Source organism: Rhopalosiphum padi, chromosome 2, assembly GCF_020882245.1.
Source record: "Rhopalosiphum padi isolate XX-2018 chromosome 2, ASM2088224v1, whole genome shotgun sequence".
In the NCBI taxonomy this organism is placed as follows: Eukaryota; Metazoa; Arthropoda; class Insecta; order Hemiptera; family Aphididae; genus Rhopalosiphum; species Rhopalosiphum padi.
Genome location: NC_083598.1, coordinates 45,347,565 through 45,365,238, shown reverse-complemented (window position 1 = coordinate 45,365,238; position 17,674 = coordinate 45,347,565). Strand labels below are relative to the sequence as shown.

Here is a 17,674-nt window from a genome sequence, read left to right as displayed (position 1 = left end):
TAGAACCACCGCTGCAGCCGCCGCCGCCGCCGTCACGTCAGTAGTCCGTTTTCGGTCACCACGTGTGTAAAGAGTTGCACACGATCGTCGCCATCATGGGCTGCGGGACAAGCAGTACGGCGACCGGCAGCGGCCGTCTCCGCGCCGACAAGGAGCTGCACTTGCCGTCGACGGAACTACATTTCAACGCCGGTCAGATGCAACGGCTCAACGACAACTTCCTGCGCGGTTATGAGAACTCGGGTACGTGCGTGCGGTAAATCCTGCGCTGCGGCAAACGCGCCTGCGCATCGGACGACTGAATTTAACGAATGATGAGCGTAGTTATATCACCTCACGATATAATATTATAAATGCGATCTTTCTGAAAGGGATGAGTATGCACCGCGCGACCGATATGACCGGACACACGAGATTGTCGATTTCGTTTATCGCATGCAGCGCCTCTGCAGTTCAAAACTACGAAAACTCGAAAATCTATTAAATATTTAGGAATTAGGTTTTATCATTATTAAAAATAAAACTAACTTTTTTATAACTATTGTAAATAACATTTTTTTCTCGTAGAAAACCTAAATTCTTATTGCACTTGTAACTACATAATCAAAATCGAATAATATTAATATATTATTCATTTTTAAGAAAATTCATAGCGTAAATGATAATTTTTCCAATTTATTTGAGTTGTTGTAGTTTTAAACCGAAGCGTCGCGATTTATGCATAGCGTTTTATCACGTTAGAGAATAGGTATATCAGCTCAGTATAATATCAAAAGCATATTTTTGTATGGTACTTGTTTGTTATCGCTCCATAGTATAATCGTGTAGGTATAATTTTATCACCTCGCCATCAGGTGCGGCAGGAACCGTCCGTCGTACTCGGACATTATTTTTATGCGTGGACCGTCACAAAACTTTCAAATAATAATATGATGTTAAAAAGTGTAAAAAATTAATTATGAAAACACGGTTGAAAATTAGTGTTTCATAATTACACGTAAATAAATATGAAAAAAAAACCTAACAATATATTATTGACAGCAATTAATATTGCTTACAAAAGGTGAACGTATAATTTATTGTGACACGTTTATGGGAAATGTAAATTCATACATGATTATTAATAGGTAGGTGTATTTTTTGATTATCACTGACCACATATTGATCGTCGCTTTAAATTACTTGAATTTCTAATGGGTGTTCTATTTGTATAAAATAAGTAGTCTCGTACAATCGGTTGTTACTACTTTTTTTTTTCAATTTTAAGATTATATTTAGTAGATCACGTCTGTGCCGAACAGTTATGCCTCATGGGTATCTAAAATTATGAAATACGTTTCAATTTCAAACGATATGCTGAAATCGAAATAAGTACATACATGCTTACTGTGAAAACCCGAAACCAGTTAGGCGCCAAATGTTAGAGTTAAGTACAACGAAACAACATTCTTATGCAGTAAGCGATGAGTAGGTTATTATCGTACATTCAGACGGTGTTGCAGGCGATGACGCTGCTTAGTTTGAAATCGACATAGAGTATCGAATAGCACAGGAACTATTAAAGACCGCTAAAAATAATAAGATTCAGTTGTGATTTATCTACCGTCATATTTTTGGTTTAGTATGTCATCTACCGTGTCGTTAATATTTGCCATTCACCGAATTTTTTTAAAATTAAATTAAATTTAATACAATATAGAATTAAAAAATAAGTTATTACATGTTTATTTAAATATACAATAGATTGTTGTATAATTAATTATAAAAAATTATGTTATAAATCATCCCTTAAAATATTACGTTTTATATATTTAAAAAAAAGTTAGGTTTTTAGCTATTTTTAATAGACATTCTAAAATACGACCTTTTATTTTGCAGCCAAACATACAAGGCCCTGTACACGCTATTCATAATAATATTGTGTGTCATTTTCTATCCTCAGAACTATCGGTGGAATTATTTGAATCTGATCGGGACAACTCCACAAACTCTTGTTATCTTTTATCTCTTTCATTTAACGCAAATCACTTATTTTCAATTGTACGAGCATTATTAAACTGTACTAAAAATACAAATTGATGATATAAATATTATGTTATATATGAATAGGTAAGCTAAACTGGTAACTTCATTAGTCGTTAGGTATAGGTACATAACTACTATTTATTAACAACGTCACGGAATAAGGAAAAAATAGTATGATAAATAATAAATTAGAATACAAACACTATACATTCATATGCGTAATAACTCAACCCCTTTATTAACAACAATTTGTTGTTTGTTTCTTGCTATTTTTTTTTCTCGTCATATAAACCGACTGTATTTAAATCGATAAAAATGTTTATTAATACGTGTATGGTAATTAATTTAACATCAATAAAATAAATAAGCTTAAGACCATAGTCGTCTTATTTATTTGCAATCTATATTCATTTTCTATCTCTCTTGTCGACGGATAGTATTATAGGCACGTATAGTAATTTTATCACAAGGATCAGATTCGCGCCGACAGATTGAATAAAACATTTCCTGCAATAACATTAATTTGTTTTAGTTTTATTCAATAGGTAGACGAATATATATATATATATAGTATTATTATTTTATTGCATATTATAGAATATATATTTTAAATATTTTACTGTGCATTAACATATTACTATATGCATATATATAAGCATATTACTGCAATATGTAAGCTTACACGTGAACAAATACGTGTAAATGACGTCTTGTACGTTTTATTATTTTTAATTTAAAAAATTATAGTGGTGCAAACGCGTAATACATTTAATATTACGTCGTTCGATGGAATCCCACTTTTTCATTTCGTTTGGTATAAATGTGCAAAGAGTCTCATAAAGACCTTGAATACAGGGCTTCACGCTTTTTAAATAATAACAAAAAGAATCTTTAAAATCGATCAAGTGCAAGACGTAGTAAGAAAGAGTGTGAATAGTGAATACGTTTCAAACTTTCAAATTTCAGAGGGTCGTAACTAATGGTATCGCTTTAGATGTTTTATATATATTTATTTTTATTTTGACGTTTGCGCACACAGCGATAATTATTCTTCCTTTGAAAAATTAATTCAAGCGCGCTAAATGAAAAACACATTTCACGTTAAAATGAAAACTATCTTCTATTATGTATATAATATATACACAGATTTGAATAGAAATAATATTATTCTTTAACTATAATAATAAGTGTATGCTGTAGGTGGAAAATAAATGTACAAAATGAAAGTAATATGGAACATGTAACCTTGAAAAATATGTATTTGAACTAGCTACCTATATACTGTGTTTACTAATAAATTATATGAAAATATAAATATTTTTAAGGGCATGGACCAATTTATTGCGTCTAACACAATATTTTTGTTTAGGGGAAAAACACCAATTTCGCTCCTTATATTTTAAGGTTAGTGTACCAATTGAAATAACACATAAGTACTAAAATGCTTGAAAATTAAAACTTATTTATCGATCAATTGATTTCTGGTTAAAGTGACTGGGTATAATATATTTTAGTTGTATAGTACATAATATTTCCCTATTGTATAAGGTAGATAAGTAGCCAGAAAACGCCATCCCATATATATTTGGATAAGTAAATTATTCGATATCTATATTGTTAGTTTAAAGACATTATGTTCAGTTTTAAGACAATGACATTTTAAGCACACAAAATAATATCAAAAAATGATTTTGAATTTTCCAAACTAAAATTAATTATCTTGGTTTTATTATGATATCAATTGATTATTTTAATTTTAATCATATCCGTGATTAAATTTTTCAAATTTTGATGTTTTAAGGCATTTTTAAAATGTTTTGTTAATTATGATTTAACTATTTTTTTTTTATTCTATTAATTTAAAATCAAATTTTTATGATTAATATTTTATTTTTTTTTTCAGGCTTGTAATAAATAACATATTCTATGTTGTACCTACTTCTAAAACTTTGATTTTAATTTATGACTGACAACAAAATATTAGTTAAAAAAAATCCATAATGTGAATTAAAACGAATGCTAAATACATTGATCTGTATACACACCGTTTCAGAATTGAAAGAAAATGTTTAAAAATGTTTAATTTACATTTTATTGCAATGTCATTCTTTTACCATTAACCTAACCCATTTTTATTTCAAGTATGTTATATTATCATTTGTAGTTGTTGCTTTTTTTAGTTTCTAGATCCATATTTAAATTTTATTTTGTTTGTCATGACCGATTATATTTATAGCGATCTTTTTTCAACTGCCCAAATAGTTATCGTGTCGGTTATTTATTTTTATAATTTATCCTGAAGTTTACTTTATTTTATTAAATATATTGTTTTATAACTTACAGTCATAATAAAATATTAAATTGTTAAAAATTGTTCATATTTATAATGTATTATATTTTAGATTTTTAATTTATGACATTTATCTATTGAGCTTTTATTTAGGCAATATAATTTTTATAACTGCTATTCTATATGGATTTAAAGTTTAAAGTTAATTAAATATTATAACTAATTAATCATAATATTTTTATAATGAGTTATATAGGTATTTTACTACGTATTTTGTTTATGCAAACTGTTTAAATGTTTCTAAATAATTATACAACTTATACTATTCTCATTAAAATTTATGTGTAGATGACTTACCTACTAGTTCATCATCATTAAACGTTGAAGCAATAGTTAATCGTATTATGCAACGTTTGTTGTGTGGAATTGGGAAGTTGGACAAACGATTCGCCTGCAAGTTTTTGGTCACCGCAGAACCCATGTCATCTTCAATAAAGGTCTGGTTAACAATTAAAATAATTAATCTAACTTACATCCGACAAAAAATTCTGTTTAAAATGTAGTAAAAAAATGTTATAAATTAAAAATATAATATGCGTACGTAATATAATTTAGTGTATAATAAGTTATTTTTGAATAAATAATAATAGATTAGGCGTACAAATAATATAATTATTTTAATCAAACTAATTATAATTTCAGTTGTCCAAAAGCTTTAGTTACTACATAAGACTTGACGTATTGTCAGAACCAAAAATTTATGAAGACGATTTTGACTACCAAGTAAGATGTGTAGTGGAGGAAGACGGTGTACCCCAAGGCTTTGCTAAAATCCGACTAGTCACCAATGAACCCGAGAAATGGGCCGATTTAATTGACAATGACGGATATCTCAGACGGTAAATAACATACCTACCCGTTTTAAATTATAATTGCAGTATATATATAATTGTATGGAGTTAATGGTGAAAGTTGCTACCTAGACATGATTTTATGGAGATAAAAGTTTTTAAAGAATGATAAATGAAAAACTGCAATTTTTCATTAATTTTTTTTGTTTTAACTACTGTTAGTAGGTATGTTTTGTTAATCCAAACCAATTCCCTTTTATTTTACTACTAAAAAGCGGAACAAAGCAATTCAATTTAAATAATATTATAATTCCGCTTTATAATTCCCCCTAAAAATAAAATGTACCATACAGTAATACGTCATATCCGTTTACAATTCAACAAAGTACTATAAAAAATAATTATTCATTCAATTAATTTTATTTTTTATCCATACTTTGATGTTTTTCGAAATATTTCAAAGGTTTTTGATATTCAGTGAAAATAAATAAATATTTGTAATATTAATTTATTATATAATACAATATTTATCTCCGTTATGCTAACACAACAAATTATGGTATCATTAAATAATTGATAGTAATATTAGAACTGAAAAAAATTGTATGCGATAGGCCGGTTACCGATAATATTCTGATATAAGTTGTACATATAACCTAAATGCATTTATTATATTTTTATATTTACTATTTTGCCATATTATAAAGTTTGTGTATATCTTAAAATCACTCCAGTAAAGACAATGTTTAAGTTAACTCGCTAATAAATTGATAAATTATATCAGCTATTGTTCCGTAAAATTAAATTTGATATAACCATGATGATATCATACTTAAAAATATTTTCTTAGCGGAAGAATATATATCGTACAATATAATATATATGTTAATTTAAGTTTTGAACTTTAAAAATAAATATTATGATGATAAAGATTATTTGTTTATACATTCAAATTAGTTTTTATTCAGTACGACAATACATTGAGTGTTTCATAAAATTTATGAAATACCATTGTAAAAAGAAAACGTTTATTATACCATAAACGTACATGTATATATATATAAAAAAAAATTATTTGGCATAATCAAAATGTAATATACTAATTTGTATTATATATTATAAAGAAAACAAACTTTATTGTACTACAGTTATATGGTTATCAAGCGAAAAATACAATGAGCACGAAAATAAAATGTTCATCATATTATACTTAGCCAAATCGGTACGACAACTATATAATAGTAATATCGTTTGTTTGAGTATAACGGCCAATGGTGATATATATTCTACTCGAGTCGCTGTAAAAACAGAGAGCCAAAACGGATAACAAAAGGGTAGGCTTTTGGGATTATTAAACGCGAATCTCCGCGATTGACTATCATTTGGGACTTATTACAACAACGTTTCCCAAAATGCTACCAGTAATAATAAAACGAATAATACTTATATTGTTATATTGTTCGAAACGGGTTAGGCACGCGCGCGAAATGTTTTTGCATTGTTCTTGTGCGTTCAAATTTTCACAAACATTCGCTTATAATGTATCATGTCAAGCTTTTAATGATCGGTTTTGGTAAATGCGCGTAACCTCAAATTGATGAAACGTGTCAATTCTTAACATATCCAGAGATTTTGTAGTTTGATAGCGCACAGCATGGCACACCATTAATCAAAATTCGAATTTTTCGCTTGACACTTATTTGATAACCGTGTTTTGTTAAACGTCCTACATGAACAAACTTGACGAAAAAAAAAAAAAAATAATAATATTTTTATACCCTTTGCCCTCCCCCAATACAAGGGTCATCTGGAGAAAAGTTTTTTTTTCAGGTTCAACACGCACACTAAAATACGCTTATTTGTAGACGATAAATTTTATTAAAAAAAAACAACCCTCTCCGTTCTATGAAATAAAAATAATGTCGTTTTCAATGACATCCATCGATTATATTATAGTGTTTGCCATCAGCGATTTTTTTCCGCATAGTTATAAATACTTTAAAGTCTTTTTTAGACTAGAAAAGACAATAGTCAAACGCCCATGTGATGGTATACAATGTATTTTTTTTTCTCGTGAGTTTTGGCCTTTAAGTCCAGCACTCCAAACAAATTTTCTACTATCTATCTCTATTATCTACCCACTTATCTTCAATGTATGTCTGATTTTATTGCTTTGATATATTTTTTAACTGGTGTTCCTACCTTCAAGGGTATTTTCCAGTTGAATCTTTCTTAATATCTATTTTTATAAATGTGCCTTTTTTTCTCTAAGCGAGTCCGACCGACTTAAGCCTTTTCGTATTTTCTTCTAATATGTACGGTCGTAGACAACAGTTTTTCAGTCAATCATCGTGACGTTGTATCCATTTAACAGAGTTTGAGTAAAATAAACAGTCCATCAGTTATATACTGCAAATCTCGTTTATTTAGTTTTTCTCTCGGTGATCATGCCCCTACTGGTTATTCTACCTGCAGAGTCATGTACAATTGGATTTTTAGTCTCTTTGGAATAAGTTCTTTAAACCGGCTAAATTTCCCAAAGCCTAATATAAACTATTTTTAATTTGTACTCTAGTTTTCACTTTCATGTTTAAGTCATGGCCTTGCGCTACTGTATTGACCGTAGGAATCTACGACGAAGAAATAGTTGATAATAGTTAATTTTTTTTTTAATAACTCATAACTCTATTTTATTATTATATACTACAATTTTAGTAGAGAATGTAGTGTTTGTTTTTGTACGGTTACAGTGACAAACTGAAATTGCGCTTCGTCGAGTTGCTGGCCAAGTCAGCTTCTTGCAAGAGCGACTTCGTTGGTCGACCCGAAGACGTGGACGAAAGTTACTTGTGCGGATGTCCCGGCAAGATCGTAGACGCGGGATTGCTGCACGAGATCCTAAAGAGCCCCGCCGACGAACAAGTGTTTTTCGGGATGGGTAAGTGTGAGACACACAGGCCTACTATATATACCATATACCTACCAAGTGTTCAACAAGTTTAGAAACACTATTTAATTACCGTACACGTGTCATATTAATACCAGAACGGAGCAATAGCAGATAACACACTTTTATAGTGTAAGATAAATAACCTCAATAACTATAACATCATATTATCGTGTATCAATCCCGATTATTATAGGTAGCCTGATGACCGTTTCAAAACACATTGGACACTCTGTGCATTACTGCAGTCGGTAGATATAAATTTAAGTGTAATATTAAATGCAGGTAGCACCGGGTCCAGTAAGTTTCCCGACCCCAGAGACCTGAGGATCGCCGTCGTCGAAGACGCGCAGTGCGTCAAGTTGCGCATATCTGGTCCGAAAACGTCCGGCGATATCGCCGTGGTCCTCCTGCCAGCCATCGAGTTTTCCGGTTGGCCAAAGTATACAGACATCCTGTCCAGAATACCGCTCACGCATCCAGACATTCTCATACACCAACAGGCCACGACTACGGTGAGCGTACAATATTTAGGAACATTAATTGTCACCATAAAAGTACGGTTGATGTCGTCGTAGTCGATATTTTATGATATTATTATATAACGATGACTTGACGCCCCATAATTCCGACGATGCACTCCGTTCTGAATGTCGAATTCGTTCAGCTTAATTTTATATAACTAATTATTATACACAGAAACTCGATATATTATCACCCCATCATTGCTTTCAATTATTATTATTTTCATTATTATACCGGATAAGCAATCAGCGAATTTCCTAAAACACGCTTGCGTCGCGCATTATAAATTAGATTATATTATTCACACGAAATTATACATAATACATAATATATTCATATACTCAGCTAATAACTATAAACTTGAATGTTTAAAGTGAATTCGTGGTAATTTGACCATTTACATATACACATAGATAAGATCTATGAATTGGTTATCTTAGGTTTAAATAAAAAGCACATAAACCGCATTTTTTCAAAATATGTATAAATAAAAACAAAATAAATGATGCACTTCGTTGTCCGCAGAAAATTCATCAGTGTTAAATTTGGTTGCTTAATTCCAACTTTTAGCGTAACGCGCGTGGATAAATAATGTTTTTGAATTTCTGATTTAGTGTATAGATTATATTTCCGACATATCAACTTTTCATAGCCGCCCAACGTTGCTTTTTTTAACCATTCAGCAGCAACATTTTTTTAAATTATTATTTTTTGTTGAACAACCTAAAATGAATTTCCTTTTCATTATGGACCAAAAACCAACAACTCATAAACTTTCAATAGTGTGAACTAAAACCAACGAATAACTTTTGTACTGGCGTAAATGCTACATCGACTATTCACTAAAACAACTAATAATTAGCAACACCGACGAAAAACAAATATATAGATTTTTATATGCGTATTAAAAAAAATTATTAAACTCGATTTTTCATTATATCATAAAATCAGAAATAGGCCTAGGTATAACCTGCCCCGTGACGCAGGTACTCTTTGATTAAAAAAAAAAAAAAATCGAGATAATCGGCGGATGAGTAATTTCAGAGACATGACAAAGATTTCTATTTTCACATTTACACGTATACAGATAAATATATTGATATACCGTTATATAATAGCTGTATGTTGTTTTCTAAAAATTTAGTAAGCCAGTCAAACTTTTTCAAAAACAGCATAATATACCTATATTTTCGAAAACATAGATAAACAAATATAATTCGATATGATTAACACAGACACGGCGTGGGCGTCTCCCGTGCTCTGTTTAGTTAATATTATATTAATGCGCGTAAACACGAGACAAATAATCGATTACTGCAATAAAAATACGAGTTAACGATCAAATTGTAAACGACATGCACGCACGTCACATATTAATATATTTTAATATTTTACGAGTATAATACCGATTCGGACGATTTGTCAAAGTGGTGATATCTATCACACAGCTATCCGATCCGTTGGCCTAATAAAATCGAACGTATCGCATCACATTAGTTCCGCGTACACCGATTAATATGAAAACCATCGCGTTTTACAGGGATACTACGCGGTGCCGGTGGCGCCACATCTGACGGTCCGGTGCTACGACCGGCCGGCCACTTGGCAGATGAGATTCCCGGCGGCCGAGTGTCTGTACCAGACGCACTACTCGGAACGCAGTGTGGTGAGCAACATCTATCACTTCCTCCGGACGAAGGTGCCGCTGCTGCGGAAGGGCGACAACGGCGTGTGCGTGGCCAGCGGTTACATGCTGAAGACGCTGCTGTGGTTCCGGCTGGAGGCGTGCGGCCGCGTCGAGGACTGGGACCACCGGCGCGTGGCCGAGCACGTGCTGTCCGTGCTGGACGCGCTGGTGGCCGCGCTCAAGGCCCAGCACCACCGGTCGTACTTCTACCCGTACGCCAACGTCGTGCTGAACGCGCCGCGGGCCTGCCGGACGATGGTGTCCGAGGACGATTACCAGAACGACGTGGAGATCGTCGAGGCGTACATGTACGGGCTGTTCGAGAAGTCCATGGGCAGCGACTCGATCGTCACCGGACAGGCGTTCCAGAACACGGACGCGGATTACTGGCAGAACCTGGAGTCGGTCATGATGCACAAGTGGTACCGGGTGCTGGACACCATGGACCCGAAGCCCCGGAGGTTCGAATACTCGAGGAAACAAGTGGAGTACATCGGCGAAGTGTTCAAGGGAATGTTGGCCACCAGGCACTGCGTAAGCATATAATATATTACCTATTATAGCACGACGACTATTAATAAAAAAAAACTGATAAACTTCGTGTGCCGAAAACCGCCCGACTGCGTCCGATACGTCATGACACGTTATACGCGTATGATGGTCATAACTACTGTATCAGTGGCTAAAAGGCCGACTGTCGTAGCTCGCAAACATAGGATTTTACTGGGAATGCTGCTAAATAAAGGATATTCGCTCACGTAATACCGTTTCCGATCGAATCAGTATCCGTGTGTTTTTATCGGGAGATAGTTATTGGCGAATCAATATGACCTCGGCAATCGAGATGGCGATTTATTATATTATATTGTTGACGCATCATCAGAATTACCCGTATTTATGGCTCACACCATTCGACCGTAATATATACAGTGTTTATAGCCACTTCGCGGTTTTTAAATCTTAAACGAAAAGGCGAATTTTTTGCAAATTTTAAAACCAGGTTTGAATGCAACAAATTCTATAAGTGCCATATGGCACCACAAATCAGTGTAATCAAATTGCCGTCATAATACCATATATATGTTACACCGGTTTGTGGTGCCATATAGGATTGTTGCGTTGAAACCTGGTTTTGAAATTCGCATGAAATTCGTCTTTTCGTTTAAAATTTAAAAACCACGAAGTGACTAGAATTATATATTTCAAGCCCTATCTTTGCGAAAATTAGGATTTTCAAAAACGTTTTATTTGTAATAAAACGTATGCTTTGCCCGCGAGCCCGCGAGTTTATTTTCGAAATTCGTACGACAATTCATTTTCGGTGAAATCACGACGTAAAATGAAAAATACAAAGAAATGGATATAGCAACAGGTTTCACCCTTATTTTCAACTAGTAATTTACGACGATTGACCTTTTTATACCATCGATATATAGTTACATTTATAGTACTATACATATATATTATAAGTATCTACGGTTTATATAAATCTGAGACTTACTTGCATATAATATAATACATACCGTATACTAATGTATACGTTCAAATATACCAATACTTTTTCAGTGAAATATGAATATACTATATTATAAACTGTTCGTTGTTCGTATCTACTGTGATTTTTATTTTGGAACGATCGGACGTCGCTTTTTTGGCTGATGGCCAGTGCGCGTAAGAAGTCTGTTCATAATATTATAATAATATAGAAATCTGTCGGAGTTCGTCGGCGATACATCCGAAAAGTTAACACCGTAACCGATGTCAAAATTCGCAGTAAGATTCGGCGGTTCGGTCAGAGTTTTTTGTCCAACATATTTTACAATAATTATAAATCGGTTTATTATTACCGATATCGAATTCAAAAATTGAAAATTATTCTATAGCCGCCGCCGCGGCTAACGGTATGGGTAAGCGTCGGTCATAATAATGTTATAACATATACGTAAATATAATATACAATATAATATAGTAATATAGTATAGTAGTATATATAATATAGTATTACATATGGTACATACATACGGTCATGTTGGTGTGCGTTTCGCTTATCGGACGGAAATATTATTACGGTAATGGAAATCACACGCAATGTCACCAGTGGTTTACATTATTAACTATGCATAACACGACGACGAGAGCCACGCATAGGCGGAACCCCTACCGTATAATATAATATCCTTAACCGTGACCATAATGATGTAAATACTCAATTTTTAAATGTGACGTAGAAAATAATTAGTGACTGCGTTGTTGTGCATCGAAACACGAGTGTAGTGTTACACTTGGCGAATAACTGTAACTTCGGCCGAATCAATTCGAAATACACGTTGGTACACGCGCGGGCCCAGAACACGGCGTGTAATTATCGTAATGAATTACAAATTAATGATGGCCGGTCTGAATTCAATCAAATCAAACAGTTTGTAAACACTGCTTGTGCGCATGGCGCGCATAACCGAAACGTTGTGTTTTTCTTGAGATGTCACCGCATACATCAGGCATTCAGGCTTATACACGCGGGATAATCCACACTCATAATAATTACGACGGGAAGGGGTTTCGGGCGTCAAACTCCACCCACCGTGATTTACCGAATTCTCTTTATTTTTAAACAACAAACACACTAGATGTACGTATACTCGATTGACAAAATACTAAAATCCCCGAATTCTCTTTATGCTCGTCGCGCCAATACTCTACGAGTTACGACTATACATTAAATTATATGTAAATATTTAAATAACGATATATTATAACTGTTTATTTTCGTTCAGATATACATTATAATATTATATAATATCACAGTGATGGGATATTGTGGCTGGGGGGGGGGTAGGTAACCTTACGCGCAGACGTTTTTTTGGGTAATAAGTAAAATGTACAAAAACGGTATACGCCCCCCTCCAACCCTAACAAATATGACCAAATCACACCACTGCAGGCATATGACCGAACGATATCCTGTTTAGAATATTAGGTATATAAAAGTAAAATAATATATGAACGAACGGCGACATTGGCCTAAGAACTCCGTCGAAATAAACTGACTAGAAAATGGACTTGATGATTCACTGCAGTACAGTTACAATTAGTGTTAAGTTCAGATAGCAAAAGTAACGTCTAAATAAATATTACATTACTAGCTAAATAGATATGTCTATATTAATACGAAGATAGTTTATTCGATTTTTATCTAGATAAAATATAATATGTAGATAAAACATTTTTTTATCTAAATTTTCATTTTACGATAGTTAATTTTTATTAGTGCTTGACACGCTATTCTCGGCCGAGTAATGTGATTAGGGGAAGGATAACCGAGAAGGCTTGTTTTGTGTCAAAAATATAATATTAAAGAATACATATACGTATAAAAAACTGCGATTAGTAAACGATAATTGAAAAAATACCCATGAATTGCACGACAACATTTATACCTAGATATTTATGTAGATTTCCATGATTTCATTTAAATCTTAAACACCAATTAGATACCAACTGTATCTATTTATCTGGATAAGATATGTAGGTACTTGATTTGTATCTATAGATAAATGTATCTGTATTATATCACTCAGCCACTGGTTACGGTCGTGATCTGTACGGTTTGGTAAATCGTTTAGGTAGCGACGGGCGCGGCGGAATCGTCGTCCGCGTGGCACTTTCTGACGGAAGAGAAGATTCCGCGGTACAGCACCGGGTTGGTGGTCGGCGACGAGATCGGGCTGGACGCGGCGTACCTGGTGTCGGTGGTCGCGGAACAGGCGCTGGCCATTTACGGGGCCGGCCGAGACAAGAAGAACAACGACCGGAAGCGGCGGCCGTTGCGCTTGGCCGACGAGAGGAAGAGCAGCGCCGGCGGCGGCCGCCGCGGTCGGTGTCTCGCGGGACGCCAACGACGGCGGCCACACTCCGCCGGTGGCGGTGGACCGGAAGCGGTGCGCCGGTTGCTGTGCGACGTGTATGCAGACGCCACGGCGGCCGACATCGGCGGCGACTCGGACCTGGTGCGGTTCGTGCTGGGGCGGTTGCACGCGGCAGCGGCCGTCTCGACTACCGACTTCCGGCCGCCGTGGTGCCGGCGGCGCCGCGCCGGACTGGGCCCGCCGCTGTCGCTGTTCTTGCGCCAGCTGTACGACGTGTCGCACAACACTTGTTGGCACCTGGACGAGTGGCGGCGACGGTGGGACCGGGACGAGCTGCGTTCGTTGGGCGCGTTTGCCAGACTCCTATGCAGGGACGAGGTGCGGCCCAAAGACGCTCTGTTGGACGCCATGCAAAAAGGTAAAACACTGTACCGCCGCCGACTATTATAATGATGTGTCGTGTGGCGTGTAATATTATTATTTATCGCGTTGGCAAGAACGTGTGTATATTTTTTAAATTTCGGTGATTTGGAAAACGATAATTCGAAAAACCAGTAGAAACACGCGAGCCGGTTTATCGGAAAAACTGGATTTATAAGCATATTGGTAATTGTTGTGATATGCGTATGAAATATTATTATGTGTCTGCAGAAAAAATGTCTAAAAAAAAAAACGTGTCAGATACAAAACGTTACGCCGACCGTTATCGTTTATTACTTATTATTTATTACGGTAACGGAGTCTCGTGATCCGAACTGGGTCAGGTCCGACGTGCTTATAGTCCTATGAATGAGACCTCAGACTTAGGTGGAGTACTGTCATATAATCAATTATAATGTATAAAAAGCAGTCGAGTAGGTAAATGCTCTGGTGTGAACAGCAGCAGGACGTGTCGAGTGTACCTCATCACTGAGTAGGTCACTGCAATAGCAGGTGTGTTAAATTCGAATTAAATTAATTATAAAGCAGTGTATACGATTAAAAACGATTCTGAGCAGAGACGGTCTGACTTTTTGGCAACCGTGGTTATACCAATCAATAGTTTTTATTTAAATTCTAAAATATGGAATTATAAACAGTTAAAGAGCTCATATTATAGTATTTTTTTTTTTTTTTTTATGAATATTTCGTCAAATTCTTAAAATTGTAATTACTATATTTAAATTATAAACTGTACAGCACATAATATTATTATATTATGATTTAAGTTTTATTTATTTATTTATTTAAATAATTTACACTCATAGGGAACAAAAATACAGTTAATATTGTACGATGTATATTATGTCATAATATGAAATGTGATCGATACATCTATTTATATTATAAAACATTTAGTGTACAATATTTTTATTTTATCTAATAATCAAAAAATAAAATAAAAATTTTTCAATTTTTAATTTCAGTAAGTATAGAATTAATTTTACATTCAATATTTGAATTTGTAAATATTTTTTACTGAATAATAATATTTTATCTCGTATATTTTAGAAATACTGTTTAATATTTCTTACACCAACTGCTTACAAAATACAAATTTTATAAAAATCACAATATATAAACAAATTGTTCTTATATATTTTATATTAAACGTTTTAAAAATAAATATTCATTGAAGATATAATATAAGTTTAAATAATACACAGACCCGTATTTGGGGTACTCGGGTAGCCGAGTAAGAATCTATATAACTATTTTATTTTTTATTTTTTTTTTATATGGTGTACCTTGTTTACCTCAAATTCGTTAGTACCCTTAGTTTTTTTTTAAACTATTCAATACAATTCAACTCGCTGATTTAAAAAAAGTGTTTTTGTATGAAACAAGTTCACATGTTTTTTGAAATTTTCTTTGAATTTTTTCTGTTGCCTTACATAAGTTATAATTATATAAGTTATGAGCACGTCTGCTAATCAGCATAAATATGCATATTTATAAAATCTTAAAAAATTATTTTTTATTCTATAGTTAATGATTTGTCGAGCTATAAAAATAGTACTTTAGTACAGCTGTACAATATATTATAAAAAAAAATGCTAACATTGCTCTGAAAATGCAAAAATATGCAAAATAAAATTGTACATACAGAATCGTTGTGTAATGAAACACGTTTTGGTATAAACTAGAAATTTTTTTCACCAAACAATATAAACAACGCAACACTATACAAATGTCTGTCATAACTCTTATATAGGTAAAATTTATATTATGAAGTACAAGGTTTTATTCCATCATAATTTGTTTTTATTTAACCGACTTATTGTGGGTTTCAATAAGTTTCGTTTAGTTGTGTTTGAATATAGTCCCAATAAGCGTTTCAAAATGGCCAATTGTCCCACAGTTTAACTTAAATGTATATCATGAGTATTATTAATAATAGTTATGTTAATATTTTGTCTTTTATGAAACATTTCCGTAATAGAAAACAATATTTTTTGAAAAATGATAAAACAAACAAGTCTATTACTTGGTTGATGAAAAATTCTATCTTAGAGTTATTTTTCCAGATTGGCGATGAATTGATAACTATTATTAACAAACAGCGAATAACGTTCATTGTTTTCGCATTCCAGTGTTCCGCAATCAAAATTTGGTTATCACTTATCGCTACTTGATCGTTTTGTCAGTTACTCATTCCGATCTGTAACATAATGTGTGTTAGTTTTTACTTAATAAGCGCATGTTGTAGAGATGTTGAGTACTGGCCCTTTGTATATTTGTCAATTTGTGCACGATAGTTCGGTGATGAAAAAATAGGATGTTAAAATATTGTTGGTTGACCGTGGAAAAACATAATCGTTTTTCCCAGAAAAATATACAAATAATACTCGTTATATTGTTTAAATAAAATAAAATATGGCCCTTTCTTACACAATTATAAGTACTAATGGTCAGAATTACGGCAATAATATAATTTTACTATAATCTCAATGGTCGGTTGTATAAAATCGTAATCGACCACTACATATTTTTTTGGTTTTCAATATTGTGTACAGTGTACTCGTAGCTATTAAATTCAATATGTGGAGTCGTTCAATCAATCATATGTTTTTAAGACTCCTTTGTAAAATTCCACAGGGTGGTCGTGGGCCGACAAATTGCTGTTGGCTGCCGTCGAATTCCAGGACGGCGTGGACATAGTGTGCACGCCGAGTCCGGGGGACGTGCAACGTTTCAGTATATCGCTTTCGGAACCCGAACAGGAAACATTCGCGTCCCGCAGCCTGGGCCGGGCCGCGGATAGACAACGGTATTCCGCTCGGGCGGACACGGTATCCAATAAATTCAAAACGGTTAGAGGTGGGTGAATTACGTTTTTCACATTTTAAATCACAAACCTTCCGACTCGAACCCCTTCCACCAGCCCACCACTGCACCACGCCATCATCATCACGATTAGCTCCTGCGAGCAGCCAGGCATAGCGACTGCCACAGGCGACCTTTCCGCCCGTAACAAAATTAAAAAAAAAAAAAAAACATCGC

At 33.9% G+C, this 17,674-nt stretch overlaps 1 protein-coding gene and 1 long non-coding RNA gene across 5 annotated transcripts in view; one reads left to right on the top strand and one right to left on the bottom strand.

Moving 5' to 3' along the window:
• The first annotated feature begins 95 nt into the window (after positions 1-95).
• LOC132920361 (uncharacterized) overlaps positions 96-17,674 on the top strand; it is a 33,085-nt gene continuing 15,506 nt past the window's right edge. For 3 of the 4 annotated variants that reach the window (XM_060982694.1, XM_060982692.1, XM_060982691.1), the window contains exons 1-8: positions 96-243; positions 4,664-4,812; positions 5,018-5,214; positions 7,917-8,104; positions 8,399-8,628; positions 10,179-10,859; positions 13,949-14,609; positions 17,270-17,491. In XM_060982694.1, coding sequence (XP_060838677.1) covers positions 96-243; positions 4,664-4,812; positions 5,018-5,214; positions 7,917-8,104; positions 8,399-8,628; positions 10,179-10,859; positions 13,949-14,609; positions 17,270-17,491 — 2,476 coding nt within the window. The remainder of the gene's footprint in view (positions 244-4,663; positions 4,813-5,017; positions 5,215-7,916; positions 8,105-8,398; positions 8,629-10,178; positions 10,860-13,948; positions 14,610-17,269; positions 17,492-17,674) is intronic. The other variant, XM_060982693.1, reaches the window with a different exon arrangement.
• On the bottom strand, positions 237-12,809 carry LOC132920366 (uncharacterized). Its single transcript, XR_009660723.1, has 3 exons — positions 12,344-12,809; positions 4,673-4,814; positions 237-2,532 (listed from the first exon to the last, which is right to left on the bottom strand). It is a non-coding gene; the product is annotated as an uncharacterized LOC132920366 (long non-coding RNA).